Raw genomic sequence first — 25,158 nt, forward strand, 5'->3', positions numbered from 1 at the left:
TAAACAAGTGAGTTAATATAACTAAGAGGGCTGCAATTACAGTAAGTGTTAAAAATATCCACTATTCGTTCCACGACATGCAATCGAACATTGTGGAATACTAGCTTGCATACATCGCAACACATATGCATCATTGGTTTCCACAACAGCATAAAACTGCTGTCAAGATGTACATGTCAGCTGGCAGATCCCTGTAAACAATTTAATTAAAGTGTCCCCAATATAAGAAGTCTAGAGGGTTCAGGTCCATCAATCTTGCAGGTCATGATACAGGGCTGCCATGTGTAAGGCACATGTCAGGAAACTGTGTGCTGAGGTGCTGTTGGGTCTGCGCAATACAATGCACTAGCACTCCATTGTGTTGAAACCACATGTGAAATCAAACCACCACTGGTACATCTCCATGCAGCACTATGCTTCCTGCAGGAACATACAATAATCAGGGCCACTGAGGGAGTCAGGGATTAGGTACACTTGTCAAAGATACCAGCTGACATATTAATGCTTCAGTGAACTTCATGGCCCCACTCATGTGTGTTACATGGGGATTAAGCTGTGTCCACAAGACGCTGCTTTGACTGCTTAGGATCTCACGTGTCAATGCTGATTTGCCAGACCATAAGATATGCTCCAAAAAGTAGTGGAGATGATGATAACAATCATGAGTTATAAGATCTTGAACCCATGAGTAGTGGTATGGATACAGGTCATCATCTTGAAGGATTAACTAGACAGTGCAATGTTTGACACCCAACTCTCAGGAAATTACTCGTGTACTGCAACACAGATTCTGTGCCACCACATCCAGAATGATCTCTCGGAAGAATGCCAGTGTCCAGCGAGTGCAGTCGACCACTACCCAATGGTGGTGCTGGTAGGATGCTGTCAATCTCCCTCAACCTCTTGTCCAACTGGTAAACCACATTATTATCTGGATGGCAGTGTGCTGGATACCATTCTGCATAAGACCTGGCTGCATTGTTGACCCAGTTACCATAATCACCAAGGATCAAACACATATCACAGCATTTGTGCAACATGAAGTTCATTATAGTTATACTTTCCTATTAATGTCTTACTGCCACAGAATGACTGCACACTGCAACAGTAAGACTACTACTGTGCGGTGAATGTTCATTACTGTCTACCGCAGTATTGCAGAGAACTATTTTTGTATTTCCTGTGCTGCATATCATGTCTTATGACCCCTGGTCTTCCCACAGTGTGATTAATGTACTTGCCCCATTTGACAGTAATGTACAGTGAAACCTCTATCCATCGTTCCCGGAACTATCGTTTTCCCGGATGCATCGTCCATTTTGTTCGGTCCCGAATACATCCCATATAAAATAATGTTACATTTTCCCGCTTCTATCGTTCCTCGAACTATCGTTTTATCGCATCGATCGTTCAAAAATCTTAGTCCCGGCCCACAATTTTCCCGCAATGATCGTTTCTGAGAATTTAAAATGTTGGGTTTAGAGATAAATTAATACCGAAAGACGCACAATGTTTTTGGAATACACAGTAGCGGTAACCTGTTATGTCGCCCAACCAGCACAGATTCTTTTGGAATGAGGGGTCAGAGGTGCAGGGGTGATAGTTGGAGTGAATGGCGGTGCCCATTGTCTGAAATTTTACGATTTTAATGTGGGTGCACTCATATTTCGTTCCAGAGATGCCAGATGGCATGTGCAGTGTGAATTTCTTCACAAATGCTTTTATTATAAGTACAAAGGAAAGGCAGGGACACTTTTCATTCTTCTGGTTCATCTTGTTTCCAGCTGTTCAGGGTCTTCTACAGCTACGTTTCGTTGAGTTCGGCCGTAATAGTATTTCCATTCTTCCTGTTATTGTTCGCGGAGGGGGGGGGGGGGGGGGGAGTGGTGAGGAAGAGGAAGACGACAAATGCGAGCCCGAAGCTGTGCCGAGTTTTGCCGAAGCACACGCTGCATTGGCAAAAGTGAAGTCGTTCTTTTATGCGCATAATATTAGTGAACGTGACGAGGAAAACATTTTGAACGTGGAAAGGGCTCTGTTTGGCCTAAAACGTAAAGTTTCGACAAACCAGTTGTCCATTAAAGACTTTTTTGGTAAAAAGAAGTAACTTTGAAAGAGAAACATTGTTTTTTTTTAAATTTTTAATGCTTTCCCGCATCTATCGTTTTTATTTCCCACCCCCGCCGAAAACGATGCATCGAGGTTTCACTGTAACGATTCCTTCTAGAGAATTCTTCCTTTAAATTTTTGTTCTATTTTGAGGTTTTCTACCCATTCACATTGTTATTATGCACTATTTTTCCCACATCTGTATATGCGCCAACCTCTTACCTGTGGAAATATGCACTATAGAATCAAGTGATTTGACACATGAAAAAGTGAAATGTGCACTGGTATAGAAGCCACACTGCATCCACAGAATGAACTAAATATGGATTAGCATAAGAACATGATGTCCACTCTTCATAATCAGCCTTCCATGTTTTAGGCACAGTGGCATGTGACTGTCTCCTGCCAGCATCTGTAGGGATCCCCTGAGATTTTTGTCCTTTGGTTGGTAAGAGATAATTTGGAATGGGCTTCTATAACTTGCTGTGTATGTAATTTCTTTATTATGTCTGAATTCATTTCATACTCTAAATGAGTACAGCCTATTGTTCTGAGCAATGACCAAGAAATGTAAAGACAACAAACAGTAAATTAAATGATATGGCAGAAAAGGATTTTCCACACATAGCACTTAAATTTTGTAAGTACATAATTACAGTCACTTGAAATCATGCTTCCGCCAATGCTACTGAGAAATCTGTCAAAGACTGTACCTCTCAGATAGCTGCGGCATGCCACAGCAGTAACACCCTGAGACTGACCTAATTTGTTCACCTCCTGAGAACTGTTGCTGGACGGTTCTGTGATCTCCCGTATAAGAAACAGGACTTGTGACAAGACGCCCCATCCCTTGTGGAGTTGGAACTCCCATACGATGCTGTGGTGAAGTCATGCGTGGTGCCCCATGCCCTTGTGGTGAGGCCAGACGGCCCGCTGGAGGTGGGCACACCTGCTGTGGAGATGGGAGAGAACGTAACATCTCCTGAGGTGTGCCAGGACTGAACGGACTTTCCTCACTCTGCAAAACATATGAAATGATTCAATGTACATGGACTAAACTCTCACTTTAAAATGTGAGTTGTGAGAAATAAATGAACTCATTATGTAATAGAAATTGTAACTTGCAGTGACTGTGGTCATATTCAAAGTGCATGCCTTCTGAAATATACACATTCCAATATCTCTTTGGTTTCACTTCACTGAAAAATATGCACAATGTCATGATGCAAAATCCACTTCTTGAGCCAAAGGTTTTGTCTTCAAACATAAAACTTGAATTAAAGTGCTTACTGGACTGTACATTATTCCACTACATGTTTAAAAACTTCTGTGCAGAACTCATAATGAAAGCAAATGAAAATGGATACCAAAATTTGCAGGATGTGATATTTGAAAGAGAATGTCTAACTGCTGTTTGTCTGTAAAGCATACACAGTTTAGTAACTACTTGTCTCTTCTGAATACCACAATCTGCTTCTTTTGGTATCCATTCCCATTTTCTCTTGGTATGAGTTTCATATGGAAGGTTTAAAACACATAATTGAATAATATACATGCGCACAATTTTTATGAGTTCACTGCAAATATGTATTTTAAAGTATGCAAAAATCAGGACTCAATCTTGAAAATGTGACCTTTGCATCAGCCCTATTCCCTGCCTTATTGACTTGTCTATGTAGGAACATGGGCAACCAAGGAAAGTACAGTCTTCACCTCTGTTTTGCCATTGGTCATGTCTTCAAAAAGTAATAAACATTCATGCTTTCCTTCAAACTGACTAGACATACTGGTGTCTTTGCCAAATACAATTCTGACATAAGTAACTGCAATTAACCCCTCGCTGAGGGAAGTCGTCTCCAGACGTGCTGGCATTTAAATTTAGGTCTTCGGAACCACGTTCAATGACGTGCGGCTGTAAGCCTAATTTCAAATGCCCATAAGTATGGAAATAATAACGACTGATATATGATGTTTGTAGTTGATTTGTCGTGGAAAAAGTGCTCTTTCTGTTCATGTTGTGGCAACGTCGCATTTTTGGATCTGTCATGGCAAAGTAAGTGTATGAATGCGTGACCTAAGAGTTTACGGAATCTTCACTGTGGTGATTGTTTGTGAAGGGAAGAAACGTGCCTGTTATCCCAAAAAGGTTTATTTTACAATCTTACCTAATGCTGTGAAGGACAGAGGGGAAAAAAAGTATCTGAAACGGTCAGGGACCCCATAATTTTTCTATAATATATGCCGTTTTCATGTTTTGGTGTGGCAGAATAACAACATTTTAGCACCCCTATATTTACAAGGGTATGGAAAGAAGCCTTCCTAGAAAGAGACAGATTATAACTGTTATGTATGATGCATATATTTGGCCTTCAGTTTGGGGTCAGATGGTGGGGTGAGGCTGCAACATTTCCTCCCGCTTATTCCTGACACAGGCCTCATTGCGTGTTATGCAGGAAACGCCAGAAAAGAATAGAATCTCTTTATTTGTATAGTGTAGTGTGGTGACGTTTCAAGAACTACATACAAAACTCAACATCTTCCATTGCTAACATACACAGTGTTCAACATATAAGATAAGATTACAAAACCAACTTTGAAATTCTAATCCACCTGCTTCCATTCCTCACACAGAGTGCTCATCTTATAAGGTAAGATTATAAAACCATCTTTTAAAAGGATTTCAGTGAAATTTCATTATTATGTCTCATATAGTTTAAAAGTTATGATAAAAAAGTGTTTTAGAGCAAAATTTAAATGGACATCGAAAAAAACCCCACTGTACGAACTCGACTGCGGCATTTAAACCCCCCAGCTGACGGGTTAATGGATGGTGAAGAGAAGTCACACATGGTCAACACATGGAGATTACAAATAAATGTAATTGTGATGCCAGGTGTACACTTACATGAATTTGAGGCTTTGAATATTTCAAATGTCTGAATTCTGTTGTATATGAATAAGAACCAAAAGAAAATGAAAGACATACTCTTCTGATTTTGTAAATGCTGTTGTTAATGTATTCTGAACCAGCTCACTGAAGCATGTCACAAGGTCCCATACCTGCGAGTGTGGAGTGCCCATCCGTGGGGAAGGCTGCAGACTGTGAGGAGACATGCCACTGCTGCTACCAGGCCCTGGGTTGCCTGGGCTATGCTGCAGCATACAAGTCACAGACCCTGGCCCTGGGCTGTGTGACAGGAGAGGCCCTGGACTGTGAAGGGGCGACGGATGCTGCTGCATCATAGGAGAAGGGGATGGTGACATCATGGGCGACTGTGGGGTGGAAGGGTGGTGGACGGGCGAAGAGGCAGGGCGTCCAAGAGGGGAGTGAATGACTACTGACTGTTGCTGTGGAGTGCTGGAACCAAGGACTGGAGGACCAATGAGGAGACTGGGAGGGCCAACACTTCCAGGACCTTGCTGCTGGCGCTGCTTTTGTTGCTGTTTGTTGCGATACTCCTGCAAGTAGTGAGCAGAGTGCACTCAATTACAAATATTCCCTTCAAAACTGTGCTCTCTCTGAGCATCAACCACCGCTGACTCTGGTTCCTTCTCATCATATCCTGAAACATTTTTTTTCAGAATAGCAATAGATCGAATGCAAGAAAGTGAAATATACCAATTAACTTCATGATACCTTCTATACAGGTACAGGTACCAGACAATTTTTATAAAACTTGGATATATGATGTAATGTGGAAACACTGCATTTTCCACTGTAGAAAATTAAAATCTCACAGTGACATCAACAAAATTTCATGTGTACTGCAACCACTTCTATTATTAATGCAATATTAGCAGTTTAAAATTAGGACTGATGTCTAGCCATTACAAAGTAAAACAACTACATAGTGTAATAGGTACAAAATATAAGAAATTGCAACATTTTATATAAAACCTTCACTTAACACAACACCTGTTATGGCCAACAGAGCAGCATTCACCACTGTTACAAACTGAGCATTCACTATTGTTACAAACTGAGCATTCACATTGCCTTGCAGTGTGAATGCTCATCACCTGTCATCACATTTCTTATAAGAGGCATACAATATAAAATACATTAGATTTATAATGTGAACTGACCTCTTTCTTACACGTGTTGTGGCTTCGTAATATTTTATTTTCACCTTCGTTTCTGCCACTATGAATTTCCTACACATAGCGTTTTCTGAACTGCATAATCACAATGATGACAATGATGATAACAAAAGCAATAAACTTAGAACAAGATGCAGAACAGCATACGTTAAAGAAAGAACTACACATAATGTGGAATTAAGAGGGCATCTTACAAATGTCCAAAAGACAAAGCTTGCCAAAACCGACAAAAACAATAAACTAACACATTTTAATAAATAAATAAATAAATGAAACTGGAGTACTTTTAAAAGAGCATGAAACTGATATAACAGTACAGTACAGTATTATGGCATTGTTCAGTAGACAATATCTCTAGTAACATTGTCATGTGTTTTAATGATTCCCTTCCTTTTATTCAGTTTACAGGTAACAATATTTTAAAAAAAGACTGCAAAAGCAATGGTTTAAAAATATGATTTATGCTACACATTACCAGAAAATTGTAAAAGCACAATTACTGCTTCATGCCATTAAGTCAGTCTGTTAATGAGGCCCTAGTCTTTCTTGAGAAGCAAACAGTTGCAAATTTTCATATTCCCCATCTTTCATTCACCCCAAAGGAAGAATCATTGACATCTTCACATCACATCACAGAGCCGTGTACTAACCCAGATAATCCAGCCAACTATTTTAATATTATCATACCATCTATGCTTAGATCTCCCAAATGGTCATTTGCATTCAGGTATTCCAACAAATAAAAGTTACATACTCAAAATAAATGTAACGTCAATAACACACATATATACAAAGTAGATATGTCCAAAAAGTCACTAGATACCGGGGGGGGGGGGGGGGGGGGGGGTAAAAAATAAAAAATTGTATAAAGTAAACCAACATCAAAACTAAATCCTGAGGTGAGAAAGGAACATACAAGTGTACTTGCCATTCATCTTTACTCTTCATCAGGTAAAGCTAGAAGAATGAAAACATACTGTATGTTAGATCGCTAGATCACATTCCCTTCCTCTACAACTAATGACTTTTTGGACAACTAACAATACAAACAGATATATTAGTAACATGCTGTTACCTCGTACACATTCAAGAAGCAGAACACCCAAAATAAATCTACAACTTTCCAAAAGTGTCTAATAAAACAATGAAGTCTCAGCTAATAAATGCTAATGAAGGTAATGAGAGGCTGCCAACCATACTAAATCTATGGGTTTCAAAGCTTCAGTACTACATTACTGTGATGCACACAGCCAAGGCTTTCTTAGTGATAAAAATGAGGAGTGTGGTGGATACCAAATTTCAGAGGAAGATACTATCCACATCTTCAGCACAGTGCCCACTGATAACTTTGGCCATTCATCCATATTCATATTACAACTCAAAAATGGCTGAAAGGATTTTCATAAGAGTTTGTATGGATGTTATGCCAAACTCATACTCTTCAGTTAACTAAAATCAATAATATCAACATGATATCCTCAGACTTGTGAGGTGGGAGGATAATCCTCAACAATCATTCATGATAATGTCTCAATTATACACGTGTAACTCAAAAATGTGCTGGATACGTATCCACGAAATTCCGCAGGAACATTACACTGAGTCTATTTCAAAGTCATACACTTTAATTTCACACAACTGGTGATCACAGTGTGATGAATTTGTCAGGTGGGAGGATATCATCACATGTGATCCTCTACAATTATGTCATTATCCATGAGGCTTCATTATGACATCATCACTTCTTCACTTGCTTCAGCTAAATACTGGAACAGTTAAGAAATTTATATTATCACGGTTTTGTTCTCCAATGGCTATCAAGCTATAAGCAAGGTTCTTCCAGTATTTCATCTCACAGAAGTCAAATCCTGCTGACAGCACCACAACTGTCATGCTAAGTATACGTTTCCTGACTTGTTTTCATTCACATTGGCCTTTACCTAACCTTTCTTTGTTTTCTTCTTCTTCCAAATTCATATTGGCCATTCTATTTATTCAGCCTGTACCTCCCATCTCATAACTGTCTTCATAACAATTTATAAATTTTCAAGAATGAACAAAAGCATAATATTGCACCAAAATGAAGCATAAAGAACAGCATAGTTAGTTACACATGGCAGACTTTTGCCTAGTTTCTTAGAAAGTGCTTTGGGTAGCCACAGTACAAAAGCAAATATCAACTCAGCAGCCACAAGACACATTTCAGTTACTGAATTTTCTTTTCACTTTTCTTCAAAACAACATATTCTTTTAACTGTCACACAGTCCTCCTGCAAAAATGAAGAAAAATATTTTTTGTTTCCATAAACATTTAATACAAACTTCAGTCACCATAATACTTACTCATTCATGTCCTTATTTAATTACACTTTACATGAAGGTATGTGGTGATCGATATGATGACAAAATGGTAAATTGTAAATTAAATATAACAGTAAAAGAACTCTATTGCAAAATAATAACAATAATTTTCATAAAATATTGTGACAGAATGAAATGAGGTAGGAGACAGCTGGAAAAATGTTATTGATGTTGCTACTGCTCTTCTTTCCATCATCACCATCACCACCAGCATAACAACAATTCCACCTTCACATGTTTTCCTGGTATTGTTCCTCTTTAACTAGTGGTGAATCCATTATAACCTATAATTCTTCAGTCTCTTAGCTGCAGCACTAAACTTCATACCCAGATTATCTAAATTTGATTTATTATATACCATTACTGCTGCAGCCAGTGCATTCTTATTCACATATCTAAATCGAAGTGTTTTGCGTCTATCATCCAGATCAGCGTCCTTGAATTCAGCCACGGCTTTGCCAAATTCATAGCTTGCTTTGTCTCACTGCATTTTCCCTCTCTTTTGTGTGTGGTTCTGTGTTGCTTCTGTATTTATCAATGCCAGAATCTCTTGTTCTTCTCGACAATTTTCATTGTCTTATGTCACTTTATCATTTGCATCAGGGAACTAAGCCACTTATGCTTTTATTTATTGGAGATGCATTACAAGTATCCTATTACTTCTAAGAATGCCACTGATCACTGGTGCATTGTATCTGCAATCTAAGAGAATTTATGAAAGTCTGAAGATTTCTGATGATTATGCAACACACTGTGTAAAACTGATTTCTTTTTAACTTTACTTTACCCATCACCTAGGAGTTTTGGAAAACCAAAACATTTTTTGAAATTGGTTCTGCTAGCTTGACCATGGTGCCCAATCAATAATTATTAGCATAAAAATGGCCTTCACATTCCACGTGTGTTGTGTTCCAGTCAATAGGTTTCTGTATTTTTCTACTTAACAATTTTTGTTTTCTTATACACTACATTTTCATCAGTTTGTATATAAAACATCTGTCACAAAGTGTGATGTCAGGGCAGTTCAGTCTCCTGTAACACTGCTCAACAGCCAAAATATATCGGAGATGAAACTAAGCAATTTTTACTAATTTTGAGCTGCTAAACACGAAAATGACATTCATTTTGCATGATTGGTTCGCATTTCGAAGATATTCAAACCAAGCTGTTTCGCTCAATTTTCATAATTTTTAGAATTGCAATGGACTACTTACTTCAGAAACAGCCTGTAAAAGGGTGGAGAAGGTTTTATTGCTTCCTGCAGGTCTAGTCAACATCCCTAAGGGATGTTTAATAAATTGGTTCAGTTGTCCTTGTGGTTCTGTTTGGCAAACAAGTGTTTTGTGGAGTGCGGATTTTGTGTTTCACTTCGTCTTAGAATACTTATGTAGCAAACAGCAAAAACGTTGTTGCGAGTACTTAAATGAGATATTTATAACACTAAAATATACAAAATGTCGCGTTGATGTGTCAATAATCCTAACAACTTTTGTTATATCTGTGGAGAAATGACTTTTGAATCACAAAAACAAAACTTGACCCCCATCATTAAGAAAGCGTACCACCTTTATTTTGGCTGCAAAGTGGGTAACATGGACAGGGCATGGACACCCCATATTTGCTGACTGAAGTGTTCTACAAATCTACGAGACTGGCTAAAAGGAAAAATGCAATCTATGCCCTTCGCTGTGCCCATGGTGTGGCGGGAACCGCATAACCATGTAAACGACTGCCACTTCTGTATGATTCCTCCTGTCATCGGCATAAACAATAAGAAAAAACATCCTTTGATCTATCCAAACATCCCCTCAGCCATTCGTCCTATACCCTATAAAAATATTGTCAATGAACCACTAGTAGTTCAAAGGAAAATAATACTGCCAGCATTGCACATTAAATTGGGTCTGATGAAAAATTTTGTAAAAGGAATGGACCGAAATTTCACAAATTTCCCTGACTAAGTGAATCTAAAATCAAAGAAGGCGTTTCGTAGGTCCCCAAATAAGAAACCTGATTGTTGATGAACATTTTGTTGACATTTTGATGGGAGAGGAGAAAATTGCATGGGAATCCTTCAAGTCAGTTGTTGGGAATTTTCTTGGAAACAACAGGGTGCCAAACTAAAGGGAATTAACAGACAAATTGTTGAAAGCATACAGTAAAATGGGGTGCAATATGTCTCTTAAAATGCATTTCCTCCACTCTCACTTGGACTTTTTCCCTGATAATCTTGGATTGGTTATTGATGAACATATTGAACGATTTCACCAAGATGTTTCTACTCTTGAAAGGCATTATCAGGGGAAATGGTGCACATCAATGATAGCTGATTACTGCTGGTCGGTAGTAAGAGATGCCCCTGGGGTAAAATAATGAAGAAAGGCCAAAAGACAGTGTCTATAAGGTAGTGGAAAAGTTTTTAAACATTTGCATATAGTGAAGTGAAGAGAAGGTCCTGATGAAACGTGTGATTCATTACTGTTACTGACTTATGTCTAGTTGGTATTAATTTTTAAGTTATGTACTTTAGGTTATACGGTTTTGTAATATTATAAGTTGTTTTATTTTGAGTGTGGTGTGTTGTTTTGTTGTGTCTTATTGTTCTTGTTGTGCCTTATGTTTTTTGTGTCTCATTGTTTTTGTTGTGTCATGTCTTTTTGTCTTACTGTATTGTTGTGTCTCATTGCTTTGTTGTGTCTTATTGTTCTTGTTGTGCCTTATGTTTTTTGTGTCTCATTGTTTTGTTGTCTTATTGTTTTTGTTGTGTCTTATGTCTTTTTGTCTTACTGTTTTGTTGTGTCTCATTGTTCTGTTGTTTCTTATTGTTATTGTTTGTGTTGTCTTATGTTTTTTGTGTTATTGTTTTGTTCTGTTTCATTGTTCTGTTGTTATTATTTTTGTTGTCTTATGTTTTTTGTGTCTTATTGTTTTGTTCTGTCTCATTGTTCTGTTGTTTCTTATTGTTTTTGTTGTCTGATGTTTTGTTGTGTCTTATTGTAGGACCACTGCCACCGGGTAAAAACCCATTTGCAGTCAAATAAATAATAATATGGACGAATTTATTGGTAATATTTTACAAAGTACAAATATCTTCAAAACACGTAACTAACTAAGCTTTTTTATTGTCATTTTCGAATTTAGCGGACGAAAATACATAAGAATTGATTAGTTTCATTTCCGATACATACAACTCATTAAAATTTGTTGTCTAGTGTAATTTGTTGGTTCAGTAGTTAAAGAAACTTGATTATGCTGAATTATTTAAATTGGCTTTGGTGCTTGTTCAATCCATTTGTTCTTCATCATTATCATTTCTATTTGTGTACAGACATTGAAATCTAGTTGTCTGCATGGACTTTCATGTTTTATACACTATGTATTCTCTGGCCAGAGCCAGACAGCCCACTATAAAGTGTTTTATCAACTAATCAGATTGCTGGCAACTATTACATTTACTGTACTGTGCACTTTCATAGTGCTTGATCTCGCACAGCAATTATCTCAGTATCATGTTCTCCCTTTACACAGATGAAATGGGGATCCAGGATTGAAAGTATTGACCTAGCACTGTCTTATTTTAACATTCCATTTATGTCTTAAACTATCACTGACATGTTTTGTTTCATTTTGTTTTTCAATTACTGCACATGCTCAAGTATTCCATTAATGCATGCTATGTAGCTTTTCATTCACTTTCTACGTGACAAAGTTTTCCAGTGACGTGATGCTTGCTTTGATGTTTATCATTCACTTTCTGCATGCACAAATTTCCTATAATTCTTGTTCATGTCCTGCTTAGAGCATATTTTTTTGCTGGCAGTTATCATATCTCCTTGATACTTACTCACACTACCATTTTTCATTCAAGAGTACATAAAATAGTTACCCACATGATTACTTTTTCCTTAATAATAAAGTCAAACAACTATATTTAGCTAGTCGACAGAAAACACTAACAAATTCACTCATGTATAATACAATATTCAATATCAACAAACAAAATATGCAATATCATAAAATCTCTTTCATGCATGTTATAGTTTGTAAAAGAATTAATTCTTCAATTGCTTACAGTCTAATACAATGTACAGTCTACACAAAGTAGCTGTGACTCCAAGACAAGAAAAAAGGGGGAAAAAAGATCATGCAAAATTCAAGAACATTTTTCAAGGTTTTGCAGAAAAACTATTTACATAACATAAAGTATGCAAACAGAATATAACAAGATGCATGCAACCCAGAATTATAGCACAACAAAGCATGGAATTACATCATGAGGAAATTCAACAAATTCATATGGTTACCCTCACATCACAATTCAGCAACAGGTGCAAAGAAACAGGCGCCATTGCTTAGCATCGCACAGTTAAACCCCACTCCCTCCACAAACCAGAGTGCCTTATTTTTCATATTTCATTTATGCAGAGCACATGTTTTCCTTAAATTTGATTGTAAATATAAACAGCTTCAAAAAAATTTCTCTTTTTCATCCTAATACCTAAACTAAATTAACGCATATCATTGAACTATGAAAAAATATGCCTGTCTTCATTAACTATATAAACTGAGAATATTTACGTATAATTATATGCTATAATTTAAACTTTTCAGGCTACCCCCTCTCCCTATTTGTCAAATTTAGTAAGGTTTTACTCCATTAAGTTGAGAACTGCACAAACTACACAACTTGAGTTTCAGCTGTTCACATGTATGCTTCCATAATTAGCAAATTATTTTTTTAGTTTGGGGTTTGAAAATGTTTATGAAGAAGAACAAGACATCAATATATCCAAAATGAGAAGCACACGTTACTAATTCAGTTAAAAAATTTATCACCATCTAGTCTCACTGCATGAGCCAGGATAGCTCAGTCAGTACATTGACTAGCTACGGGCTGGGTGACTGGGGTTTGATCCCTGATGGGGGCAGAGGATTTTTCCTCTAATCTCTGCATCCAGACCGGTTCCAGGGCCCACCCAGCCTCCTATCCAATGGGTACTGGTGTCCCTTCCCCGGGGGTAAAGCACGGCTGGGGTGTGATGTTGACCACTGGCCCCCACCTAGTGCCGAGGTCAAGAAAGAGTAGATACCTCCACTCCCCCCCCAAATGACCTACATGGCGTGTAGTGGGACAGCTTTACTTTACTTTTACTTTTGTCTCACTGCACATTACGCAATACAGTAAAAGTAATTTCCACCATTCCACTGACTCCTACAATTTAATGTCTTGTAGAAATATCAGGCATCTTTTATTGGTGATTCTGAACACTTAACATCTACAAACACTGAAATATTAAACCATCATTCAAACTTGCCATTTTAGCGATTCTCTCTCACCTGTATCAACATTCCATGCTGTCGGCTCTGTTTCCGACTAGCATCAAGCTGCTTCTGAAGCACCGACTGCTCACTAGAGATTCTCTGTAGTTCTAGTGCATCTGCCTCTGTCAGCTCATTCCCAGATTTACGCAGCTGCCGCTGTTTGCTATTCAGAGACTACATAAGGCAGCAAAAGAAAAAAAAATCATATCTGCAATTAAACCCTTGCTCTAGTAATACTTATATAAGAATAACAGATGGCAGAAATTTACATTCGTAAAAATATCAGCGTGTCTTTTATCTCCATTAACATGTTTCCTATCACCTGGTGCACATGTGGTCTTTGTGTAACAAAATGCATATTTTATTGTGCTCTATATAACATAAGTATACTTCAGGGAAAAAAGTGGAAGTAGGAGCTCCCATGGCTAAGCCATTTGTTTGTTTATAAAAGGTGCCATTAAGTTGGAAATAATTTTGTACTAAAATTATGTGCATTAAATTTTGTATTTCTGTAATTAACGTATCATATCACATATGAATCTTCCAATTTGCAGTATTGCATCCTGTGGAATATTAGTGTACATGTTAATTATGTAATAGGACCAAAAGCATGTATTTTTGGAAATATATATGTTAAAAATAATCTATAAGGCTATTTGTATTCCTCAATTGCATGAATGTGGGAATCTGCATGATTTCATTCAGCAATTTTGCTAAATATGTAGCAACGTTGTGCCACTTCCTTATCAATTTAATGGGGGTTTTTGTTTACGCAATTCTATAAGTAATTCAATTTTAAAGGGTTTTGACGACGGTAGTTTACACTTAAAATTGTTTGTTGTCAGGACAGAGACTAGCTCTTTCTAAGGGACCCAACAGAGTAGGTACCTCTCACCTGAAGACGGAGACAGAACCAGCCTCCGAAACGTCGTGAATTTTAAAAAAACAGATGATGGAAAAAGTCCTGACAACAAACAATTTTAAGATTAAATTCTATAAATGCTCTTAACTTGGGTGGCTATCGGTTAAGGTTAATTGATTTCCACTTTTTGGGTTCTTTTAGTTTTGAGTCAAGGTACTTAGTGACCAAAAGGAGTCCTGTGTTTGACTTATGATAGACAACATTATGATGGGGCCTAACAAAACATGTTATCTGGATGATAATAAATGTTGTGATACTGTATTTCTGAGAGTAAATGTAGTGGTGACAGTTACATGAATGTGAAACACAGTATCAAGACACGAGCAAAAATTAGAGAATTCTGAAATCAAGATTTTCCTCTGCACAATATATATTTCTTAAATGTTTGGAAAGAACTATTCAATAAACCCAACACAGAACATTTGGCCTAGTAATCCAGACCTTCCCATATGACTTCCAAAACACAGTTCATAAATATTTAGCAATGTTCTTCAGGACTCATCAATCTTTGCTCCAAATAGCAAAGGCATGAGCTTTTTATCACTATTGGCATTTCCAAAGTATGAGACTGGTAGAAAATGGCAGATGCGTGCTAGATGTAAAACAATTTTTCTTGTTGGGAAATTCATGGTCCACAGATGTGATCCTTGGAAGTGTGGGGAATTTTAACAAAGTTCCTAAAAAATTTGGCCACATAAACAGCATATGTGGGTACAAAAAAATGAAGACTTAGATAACAGGGACCTCCCACACAGACCTCTGATAACTGGTCTTTCAAACAGTTTATGATCCACATTCTATTACAAAAAATGGCCAAGATATTTAATTTTATAGAGTAATGCAAAACTCTTAAAATTAAATGACTGCTAAAGAAAATTAAAATATTAGTTCAATGTTAATAACTCACTGTGGGAGAGATGACTTGGAAATATACTTCATTAAGTGATTAATATCTTCAGCGCAGACCAAAAGACTGACACGTCTCATACAACTACTCGGATGTACTTAAATGAAGCTTACCTTGCGTATCTTCCGTAATTTGCTAACTTCAGTTTCATAATACTTCAGTTGTGATGAAACTATCTGATTTTGGTGATTCAACCACTGTTCGTAATGTAGTTGTGTTTGACGATCCTGCTCAGTCATGATATTCTCTGGCGGTAACGGAGGTGTAGGCAAATGAGGAGCATTGAAAAGAGGCACTCGGCCAGCTGAAAAAAATTCAAATAATCAAGTATTTGTTTCCCGCCTTTCATGGCACTACTGAGGGCTTTAATTGTACAACAATGCCACATTTTTGCAGTGGAATCTCTGAAATTTAAGCAAAGATGCACACTAAACACTCAGCTATTTCCTGCAGTAACAAGGTGACTCTTGGAGCTCTGTTCTTGCATAATACCATGGCACAGTTCCATTTTGACTGTAACTAATAATTCAGAAAAACCTTTCTTCAACTGAGACATCTGACAATATTTTTATATAATGCAAACGGTTTGGTAACTACACACAATTAATTAATCTTCTTGAATTAATGATCTGCCTGCTTACAAATCACTCCTGTAAGAATTTTTCTCTTCTTTACTCAAGTTCAAGTCCATGTACCTCTGCTTGTCACACTCCACACTGATCTCCCAACACTGGACTCCGTCTCTCTCGGCATAACACTCAGGCTCATAAGCAATTCATTAGGCACAACCATGTGGTCTGCTTTCTCACTCAGCATTCAGCTGGATTTACGCTAGGTTAGCCATATACAAGGTCTTTAGCTATCCATTCTTCCATTGCTAGCCAGAGGGCTGCCATCAATTAAAGCTGGATGGATGGCCAGAAATTATGCAATCAAGGTATCAAGTAAGTATGACTATATGAAAAAGTGTAAAACTAAACAAATTCCATGCAGAACTGAAGCCACGCACTGTTTACTATCCCAAATGCTACTGAAGTACAAACTGATTGCAAAATATATTGCAATTTAATAACATTTTCCTTTTCAGTTTCAAAAGCATAAAAACAACTTCAGCCATTTTCAAAAGCTACAGAAGCACATGAAAAAGACAATCATGCATCTTTTCATAGTAATGCTATTTCTTAAAGTAAATACATGCACAGTGGCTTCATAACTCAAAGGAGTGTTATAATTCACACACCTGATGCTAGTGCTGAGGTGAGACGTGCTGCTTATAGCAACAGAGAATTTATAAGAATTTTCAATTTAAGGCAGAACAAGCTTGTCTGCTGGACAAGTGTTTAACGGGACTTTCGAATCTACAGCAATGGAAGAATCTGCATGCTAGCATATTGTGAGGATTCTCTGAAATGGACAGGTGGAACCTGATATGCAGCCACCTTGTTGTGGTGAATTCTGGATTGTTTTGCAGCTTACTGTGCAAAACAAGCAAAGACCTGCAACTATCAAACATGATGCAAGAAAGCAAAAACTTTGATGCTGAGGCAGCATCTCAAAGCACTTTGTAACAGCAGCCATATTGCACACAACTCACCAGCTGCCTACAGGGCAAATTTCCAACACCATTAGAATTTAAAACAAAAGAAAAATAAATATGGCCTGTATTCACTCCTTCCTATTATGCAAGCAGCACTGCAATATTCTTGATCAGTTTAACCCGCTGGCATAGACAGCAACCAGGCAAATGCAAGGATCGTCCTTTAAATGAAGCAACAACCACTTCCTTCCACATCCTCTACATTTCAACATTCACTAATCATCCTATAATTTGATGGAATATAATCTAAGCAAGTAAATGTGTCATAAAATAAAACATTATAAAGATAAATGAATAAAATACATTGTAAGCAGATTTAAATTCTTTAGCATGATAACTATGTTATCATGATGTTTATACTAAGCACAAAATAATAAGAACCAGCTTTCCTCTGACAGTGAATACAGGCCAAAATGTTTGTCCTCTGAGTTTCTGCAAATAAGTAAACACATTCAAAGTTCTGGAAAAATACGTATATCATATTAACAGTATTTCTTCACTCAAAAGATACATTCTGCCACATAACTGCCTCATAAAGACAAATCAATACAAACAGAAATGTTCACACCTGTAGCTTCTCCAGGTGTAGACTGCTGCCGCACTAGGACACCACTGGGCCCCATTTTGGAGTCCAGCCCCGAAGATGGACCCGATTGCCACTCTATTAATTTTGATGTGGTTTGTGGTGCAGGTCGAGGGGGATAAGGTGGCCTTAAATTTGTTCCAACAACTGACACAAGATTTGGGCTGGGCAACAGACCTTGGGCTGAAATTGTGAAAAGACACAAGCTCGTAACAAATACAACTTACTTTCAAAAACTAATTTCCTATATTTGACTATCTAAGATGACAATTTACCACCATGAAAAGACAGACAGGCTTCATCACATGACAAAGATGGCTTGAGCAGAAATGATGTGTTGAGAGACTGGCACTTGGGACGTGCTTTCAATTAAATACACTTTTATCTTGCTGTTCTTAATTTAAGAAATCAAGGCTTCTAAGTCAAATGCCTGAGAAGCAGCCCATCAAATACTAAGAAATTCATACATTACACTGAATCTTGTCTGACTTCACTATCTAGTACAATTATTTGCATCATAAAATCAACAAACATAATTCAATTTCCTGTACTACTTCACACTGGATATAAATGCATGCCTCCTCAACATAACTCAGTCAACCTATCTACATCACTACATCAGAAATATGGCAGTAATTTATTTAACCCCACAGTACTATACATAAATGTCTACTTCTCACACATAACTTTACGAAATGGACTAATAAAATGACATTTAATCAGTTAAGATAACATAAGGTCGTGCATGGCTGCAAGTGCACTACCTGGATGACCTACTCCTAGCTTTCCTTGTAATCTGATAGCAAATCCATACACTTTGATCTTAAGCAGAAAATACATGGCCATTATACACCATGTTTGTAATTACCGACATATAAGCAATATTTAACTCAAAATTTGTAAACTTGTTTATGATCAACAAACACAATTTCACATGGTTCATCAGTTGCTGCCATAAAACTGAAAGCCAAACATAAATTTCAGGCACCACAGAAAATCCCAGGCCCACACATTAGCTTGCTTTTTTTTTGTTAAATACCTTCTTCCAGCTCACAACACTCTAAAGTGCCTGTGTTTCAAGCTTTTCCCAACAAAGACCTCAGACTGAGTTGTAATATGTGTAAAATAAAGTAAGACACTACTAGAAACTGCAAGAACACTGCTCATCACAGAGAACTAGATTTACTTAATAATTACACAGAATCACCAATGACTTATCAGTTGAAGATTTCTGTCTTCTGGGTTATTGCGCTGTGTAGTCTGGTCGATGTTAACCAACGTTTCAGAGGTCATACTGCCTCCGTCATCAGGGCGATGAATATGCCAATAGGGTGTGAGGAGTTGGATTTTATAGGCAGGGAAGTGAAAGGTGTAGCCTGCCCCGAGCCAATGGGAGCAGGTATGGGAGTGGACCAATGGTAGCACGTGGGCGAGAGTGGGAGAGGGAGAGAAAGTAGAGAGAGAAAGGTGAGTTTAGTTGTATGGCTCGGGGCAGGCTACACCTTTCACTTCCCTGCCTATAAAATCCAACTCCTCACACCCTATTGGCATATTCATCGCCCTGATGACGGAGGCAGTATGACCTCTGAAACGTTGGTTAACATCGACCAGACTACACAGCGCAATAACCCAGAAGACAGAAATCTTCATACTCACCGCTGTGAGAACCTCAAGTCTTACAGACTTATCAGTTATTTGGTGCCTATGTCACTCACAGCTACTATCATGTCTGCAGCGAAGCCAGTATCTGAGCATGGCAGCTTTGCTGTTTACAGAGAGAACGGGACACAGTAAACATCCCTGGCACATGTATAAATGCGAAACCAAATTTTCTCTTGACAAAGCTGTGCTGTTATCAGTGAATAGAACTGTGCATTACTGAGTAAGAAATAAGTGGAAGAACATTCTGGGGAACTGTACTGTTATGCCACGAGAAATGCACTGTAATCGTAAGTAGAGCAACTCTGCGGCAACTATACTGATAGGTAAATGACAGGAGTGGATAGCATCTGATGGTGTGACATGCAAACAAAGTTTCACAAAACTCTGTCAAATGTTTCAGAGGTTATTACTGGGACAGACACACAGACATGATACACTTTCTTACTAAATATGTAAAACAGACTGAAAAATGGGTTATACAATGACAAATGTAACAAGTGAACAAATATCTTTCCCACCTGGAATCCCCTGAGGTGGTGAGCCAAGACCTGGGGAGCCTCCAGTAGGAGTGGTGGTACCTAACACATCGGCCCTTAGTCGTTCGAAGTCAACATCACTGAGTAACGGTGGTGATGCTGAAGCAGGTGGCGGCTGCTGCTGCTGCTGTTTCTCCTGCTCTCGTTTTTCCTGTTCAAGCAGATCTTCTAGCAAGAGTGGCTGCTCCTGTAATGGAGACTGCGGCACGTTAGTCCAGCACAAGCAGACCACTTTTATTAGAACAAAATCAAGAATTAAAACAATCATAAATAAAATAATACAAGGTAATGCTCCCAATTACCCTAGATGCTCAATGCCATAAGAAAGAGAAACCAGAAATAAATACTTCTAACCTTTAAAAAGTTATAGGCCTTATCAACACAATTTTAAAACCATTGAAAGTTCAGAAAAACTGCACCATAATACATGGTAATACCTTCACATTACCAACATTTTTATATGGGAATGAAAACTGGTCAATGAAAGCAAAAGCTAAAATCAGAATCAGAGTCCCTAAAATGAAATTTGCAAGAACACAAATAAGCCTATGAATGGTCCCAGCCTTGACTGGTGGTGCCCATAATAAACATAAGCAAGCATGCAATGCTGTCTCCAGAAGTAATGAGTCATCTAGTCCAATGAGCAGTACTCATGTGCGCAGCGCATGAACTACTATTTATAAGTTTTGATCATGAGTGCATCACAGAAAGGAATTTTCCGACAAGACAACAGACAATAACAGCAAACACATTACCACAAAATGTACGGCTGTCTCAAGAACACGTGCATTCCAAGAAATGTCTTCTGAGCAATGATGCTTTTTCTGACAGTCAACAGTCTGAAGAAGATATTACTCAGCTGCAGCATAAACAAAGTAAGATTTCTAGGACGAATTGGATAGAAAAATTTAAATGGATAGCCAACAGAAATAATACTTCTCGGTACAAAGTATTTTCAAGACATGAGAACTTTTCAGATACAAATTTGAAGTGGTTAATGATATTTGGGTCCTTTCAAGATGGGGACTTTATGAATCCAGTAATTGCTTGTAATGTTGCTGAAGCAGAACATATGTGTACTCCATTTGCAGCACATCAGAAAAAGACATGAGGAAATGTTTAGTCATCTTAATAATCTTATATGACTGGAAGCTTCTGTGGTGACTAAGTGATAAAATCCTCTCAGGTGACCAGCTGCATCAAATTGGAACAGAAGTCCAACATTTCAGAAACCCTCTGTCTCCATAATCAGGGAATAATATAATGGGCAACCAAAGTTGTTTGTTTGAAGATTTCCGTCTTCTGGGTTGTTGCGCTGTGTAGTCTGGTCGATGTTAACCAACGTTTCAGAGGTCATACTGCCTCCGTCATCATGTTTGTTTATATATATATATATATATATATATATATATATATATATAAAAAATCAGTGTCTCCTTCATGCACAGTCAATGGCCAATGAGCTAAAGGGGCTGGAGTAAAATGGAACTCATTTCAAAACATTCGCTTAGAGTCGCTGTACCTGGAACTTTCAGTCAAAGCAACACAACCATTGCTGTCTTAAGGAGAAAAAAGAAATTAAAAAGAAAAGAAAATAAACTGTCTATCACTGGTCAAAATGTTGGCACCTGCAAAGGCAAGTATCAGAAATATGAAATGAAAATGATGTGACAATGGCCAAGATAAAATTGAAAGCAGGATAAGTGCCATCACAAGAAGACAGAGTAAATTTGAAGAAAAAATTATAGAGATGCTAGAAAAAGTATTACAAGATGTCACGGCAGTTGTTGAGTGGACTGGAAACTTCAACGAAGTGATGAATAGTGAGCTGCAAGTAACATGATGAGACATCAAAGTGGCACGATGAGACACAAACGGAGCTCAACATAACTTGGAAGCCTTACGTTGTTCCTGATGCAGCTGGCAACAGTAAAACTCCCGAATGTACGTGTGTGAAAGCGAGAGTGCGGAAGCAGCACAAGAGGGAAGATATAAATTATTACCATTGCGGAGTGTGGGCAGAGCAGTCAATATTTTGACTGATGAACTAACACAACAATAATCACAAAAATAATTAATTGTAACTGTAGGGAGTGCAACAAATCTACATTGTAAACAAAGGACCCAGCAAGCTAATGACTAAAAATTGACAATATGAAGGAATATTAAATTCATGAAAATCCATTCTGAAATACCAGACATACATCATGTTTGTGGATGGATCAAGACTCTTGGCATTTACCTCCAAACTTTAAACAAAGCCCAATATAAGCAAGTACATGACTAATTAAAAATTTGAACGATTCAAATATTCCCACACAAAATACCACTAAGAGCCACAGTTAGCATAAAAATGACAACTATAGATTAAAGTTAAGGCACCAGGCACCAAACATAGCAGTTACCAGAAAACACATGGCCCATAAACACATGAAACACTACAGGGCAACATGAAAGAAAAAAATAAAGCATACAATTACCACTGTATTATAAAAAGACATCTTATTTCCTCTAGAAGCGAAATAAAATAGACAAATTAGCAAGACGTTAGAAATTCAGTTTTATAAGAACGGAAGTATCAAGACAAAAGAGAACAAGTGACACTGCTCACAGCACAACAACAGAAATCAGATACAGGCACACCACGTGACACAGCCGCGCATTCCTTAAAATTAAAAAGAAAATATTACTGGCAGCAATCACAAACTTCGAGATTTTAGGTTCTCCTGGTTGTAAACATGACAATTCTGATCTTCTGAGTGGTTATTCCATGTGGAACTGCAGGTAGATAGCAATGTTTTACAAGAACATATTGCCTCTATTTCAGGCCTTAAGTGTACTGAAGTCTTCAGGGAATTCGTCCCTGTAATGGAGGCAGTCTGTTCCTCTGAAATGTCAGCAACACAGCCCAATTCCACAGGTTACAGCACACAAAAGCAGGATAAACATTGGCAGTAATCATTTTCCAATGCACTTAAAGTGCTGATGAAATATGGGAATAAGGGAGAAGAATGCAAACTGGTTACTCATAAGGAAGTTTGTGTTCTATTTTGCTGGACAGATGTAAATGTATGAAGTAGTACCTTCACTTCAAAGTGTTTATACTTTCCTGAAAAGCACTGAAACAGGAACTATAGATACAAGTTTCAGATTAATTAAAATATTATGATTCTGCTACTTAAACATCACTAAATGGTGAACTGATATTTTGGATACACATGTTCACTGGAATTAAGCCACAATGGAAGTAACTTGACACGTTCTGCAGCGCAGATCAAAATTAAAAGCCACACATAATGCACTTTTCTCAACAGTTTGCCTCCTAACATAGCTGTTTGAACATCATAGCTACCACTGTGATCTTAAAGCTTTGAAATTTCACTTTTATATAGGGAAAATCAAAAGCAGCTTCAAGCTTTTGATAAACTGACAATTGTGTTAACACCAGATGAAAGCCACAGGCAATAACAAAAATGGGTAGACTAAACCACACATTTCATTCGCAATCTTTGCACCTCCGGTGCTCCTGAAGTGAAAACAAAAATGGTGACTTAACAGCAGCACAGACAGAGCACAGTGCATGTCTCAGTTCATAAAAACAAAGTTGCAAATCAAGATCACTGACAGTTTCATATACAAAAACACCAGCAGATATTCTGTGTAGAAACAGAGTAACAACTCTGCTGACACCAGGTGTTCTTGGAATTTTTGCGAAGAATAGGCAGACCAAGCATGAGCAAATGAGAATTAGCTAACATAATGTGCCAGTCAAGAAATTAATGTACTACAGAAGACAATATGGAGACTGTTCTGTACAAACTGCAACAGCAACCCCAAAGTAAATGTGATTTGTGTTCTACATTGCAGAAAAGTTTACGGCTCATTCTCTTTCACTGAAAAAAACATCTTGGTACTGTGTCCCTAGACATGCTAGACAACTTTCTGATCCTGCGAATTACCAAGGACAGCAGTCTCACAACTGTAATCTTGCAGCTGCCACACTTCAATACAGACGAGGCTTCATGCCAACTAACTCTTTTGTCTAGGCATTCATTAAATGTCATATTTACTGACCATTACCACTCATCTTGAAGAATTAAAGGACAGGACTACTGCACTGATTGCAACAATTATACCAAGCATGAGGTACAGAGAACAACAAGGGAGTCATTACTGCCAAGATGTCTGACACATCACTCGTGGTAGTCATACTAGAATAATGTAATTACTGCAAGTGCAATAGAATGGAGGGTTTTTTCTATCTCACAATGCCACTCACCATCTATGTCTTATCTCAGAAAAGAAAACTTTCACAAGTCTTCATAAGTGTGAAGCTGCCTTTGACATACACTGATAAGATAAGAAACTGTTCTAAGAAAATGATAAATTGGATAGTATGAGATCAAACAAACAGAAAGGTATCTTGAGCTTTGTTTCCACACTTGCATTTTTTCTGGGGGTGGGATTTTAGGAAGTCAAGTACATGATATGGCTGAGCAACAACTTTTATTTTGGTGCTTTAGTCAGTAATGGTTGGTGGTTGGGGGAGGTTTGTTCCAATGGTCATGGTGGTGGACAAAGGGGATGCTACAGGTCTGCCTGGTCTATTCCAGGGGTCATCAACCTGGTCCCTACCGCCCACTAGTGGGTGATTCAAGCTTTCATGGTGGGCGGTGTGGGTTTTTGTCTGTTGTTACAAATTTTGTTCTTCTTCCATACATCGAATACATTGCTAACAACTTCGCGATTTTGACTTTTTAAAATATGCTTTTGCAATTTACTTTTGAATTCCATCTCTAAAATTTGAATATAGATAATAATTCACTGAACACTTCTCGAAGTATTCACGTGGACGAGAGAGCAACAAATGAGCTCTGTAGCCAAAGGCACGACTTTAGTGTGCATAACGACGACGGGGCTTACCACCGGCCATCATTCAGTCTTCGAGCTGTACCTCTTTCATGGTGGTGGGCAGTACGTGCGGCACCGGTGGGCGGTAAGGAAATTTTACCATCAACAAAGATACAACAGTGGGCGGTAGGTATAACAAGGTTGACG

The 25,158-nt window shown here is 37.9% G+C and overlaps 1 protein-coding gene across 15 annotated transcripts in view; it reads right to left on the reverse strand.

Annotated features, from left to right (window-relative positions):
* Positions 1-25,158, reverse strand: part of LOC110838850 (Lost PHDs of trr) — a 180,262-nt gene that overhangs the window by 47,636 nt on the left and 107,468 nt on the right. For 13 of the 15 annotated variants that reach the window (XM_087348840.1, XM_087348838.1, XM_087348839.1 and 10 more), the window contains 6 exons: positions 20,083-20,299; positions 17,888-18,085; positions 15,836-16,026; positions 13,909-14,067; positions 5,170-5,568; positions 2,871-3,127 (listed from right to left, as the gene is read on the reverse strand). In XM_087348840.1, the coding sequence (XP_087204966.1) occupies positions 2,871-3,127; positions 5,170-5,568; positions 13,909-14,067; positions 15,836-16,026; positions 17,888-18,085; positions 20,083-20,299 (1,421 nt within the window). The remainder of the gene's footprint in view (positions 1-2,870; positions 3,128-5,169; positions 5,569-13,908; positions 14,068-15,835; positions 16,027-17,887; positions 18,086-20,082; positions 20,300-25,158) is intronic. The other 2 variants (XM_087348850.1, XM_087348847.1) reach the window with 1 other exon arrangement.

The sequence above is a fragment of the Zootermopsis nevadensis genome, unplaced genomic scaffold (assembly GCF_977971745.1).
Source record: "Zootermopsis nevadensis isolate Lab colony 2312 unplaced genomic scaffold, Znev_1.0 Znev_ptg000013l, whole genome shotgun sequence".
In the NCBI taxonomy this organism is placed as follows: domain Eukaryota; kingdom Metazoa; phylum Arthropoda; class Insecta; order Blattodea; family Termopsidae; genus Zootermopsis; species Zootermopsis nevadensis.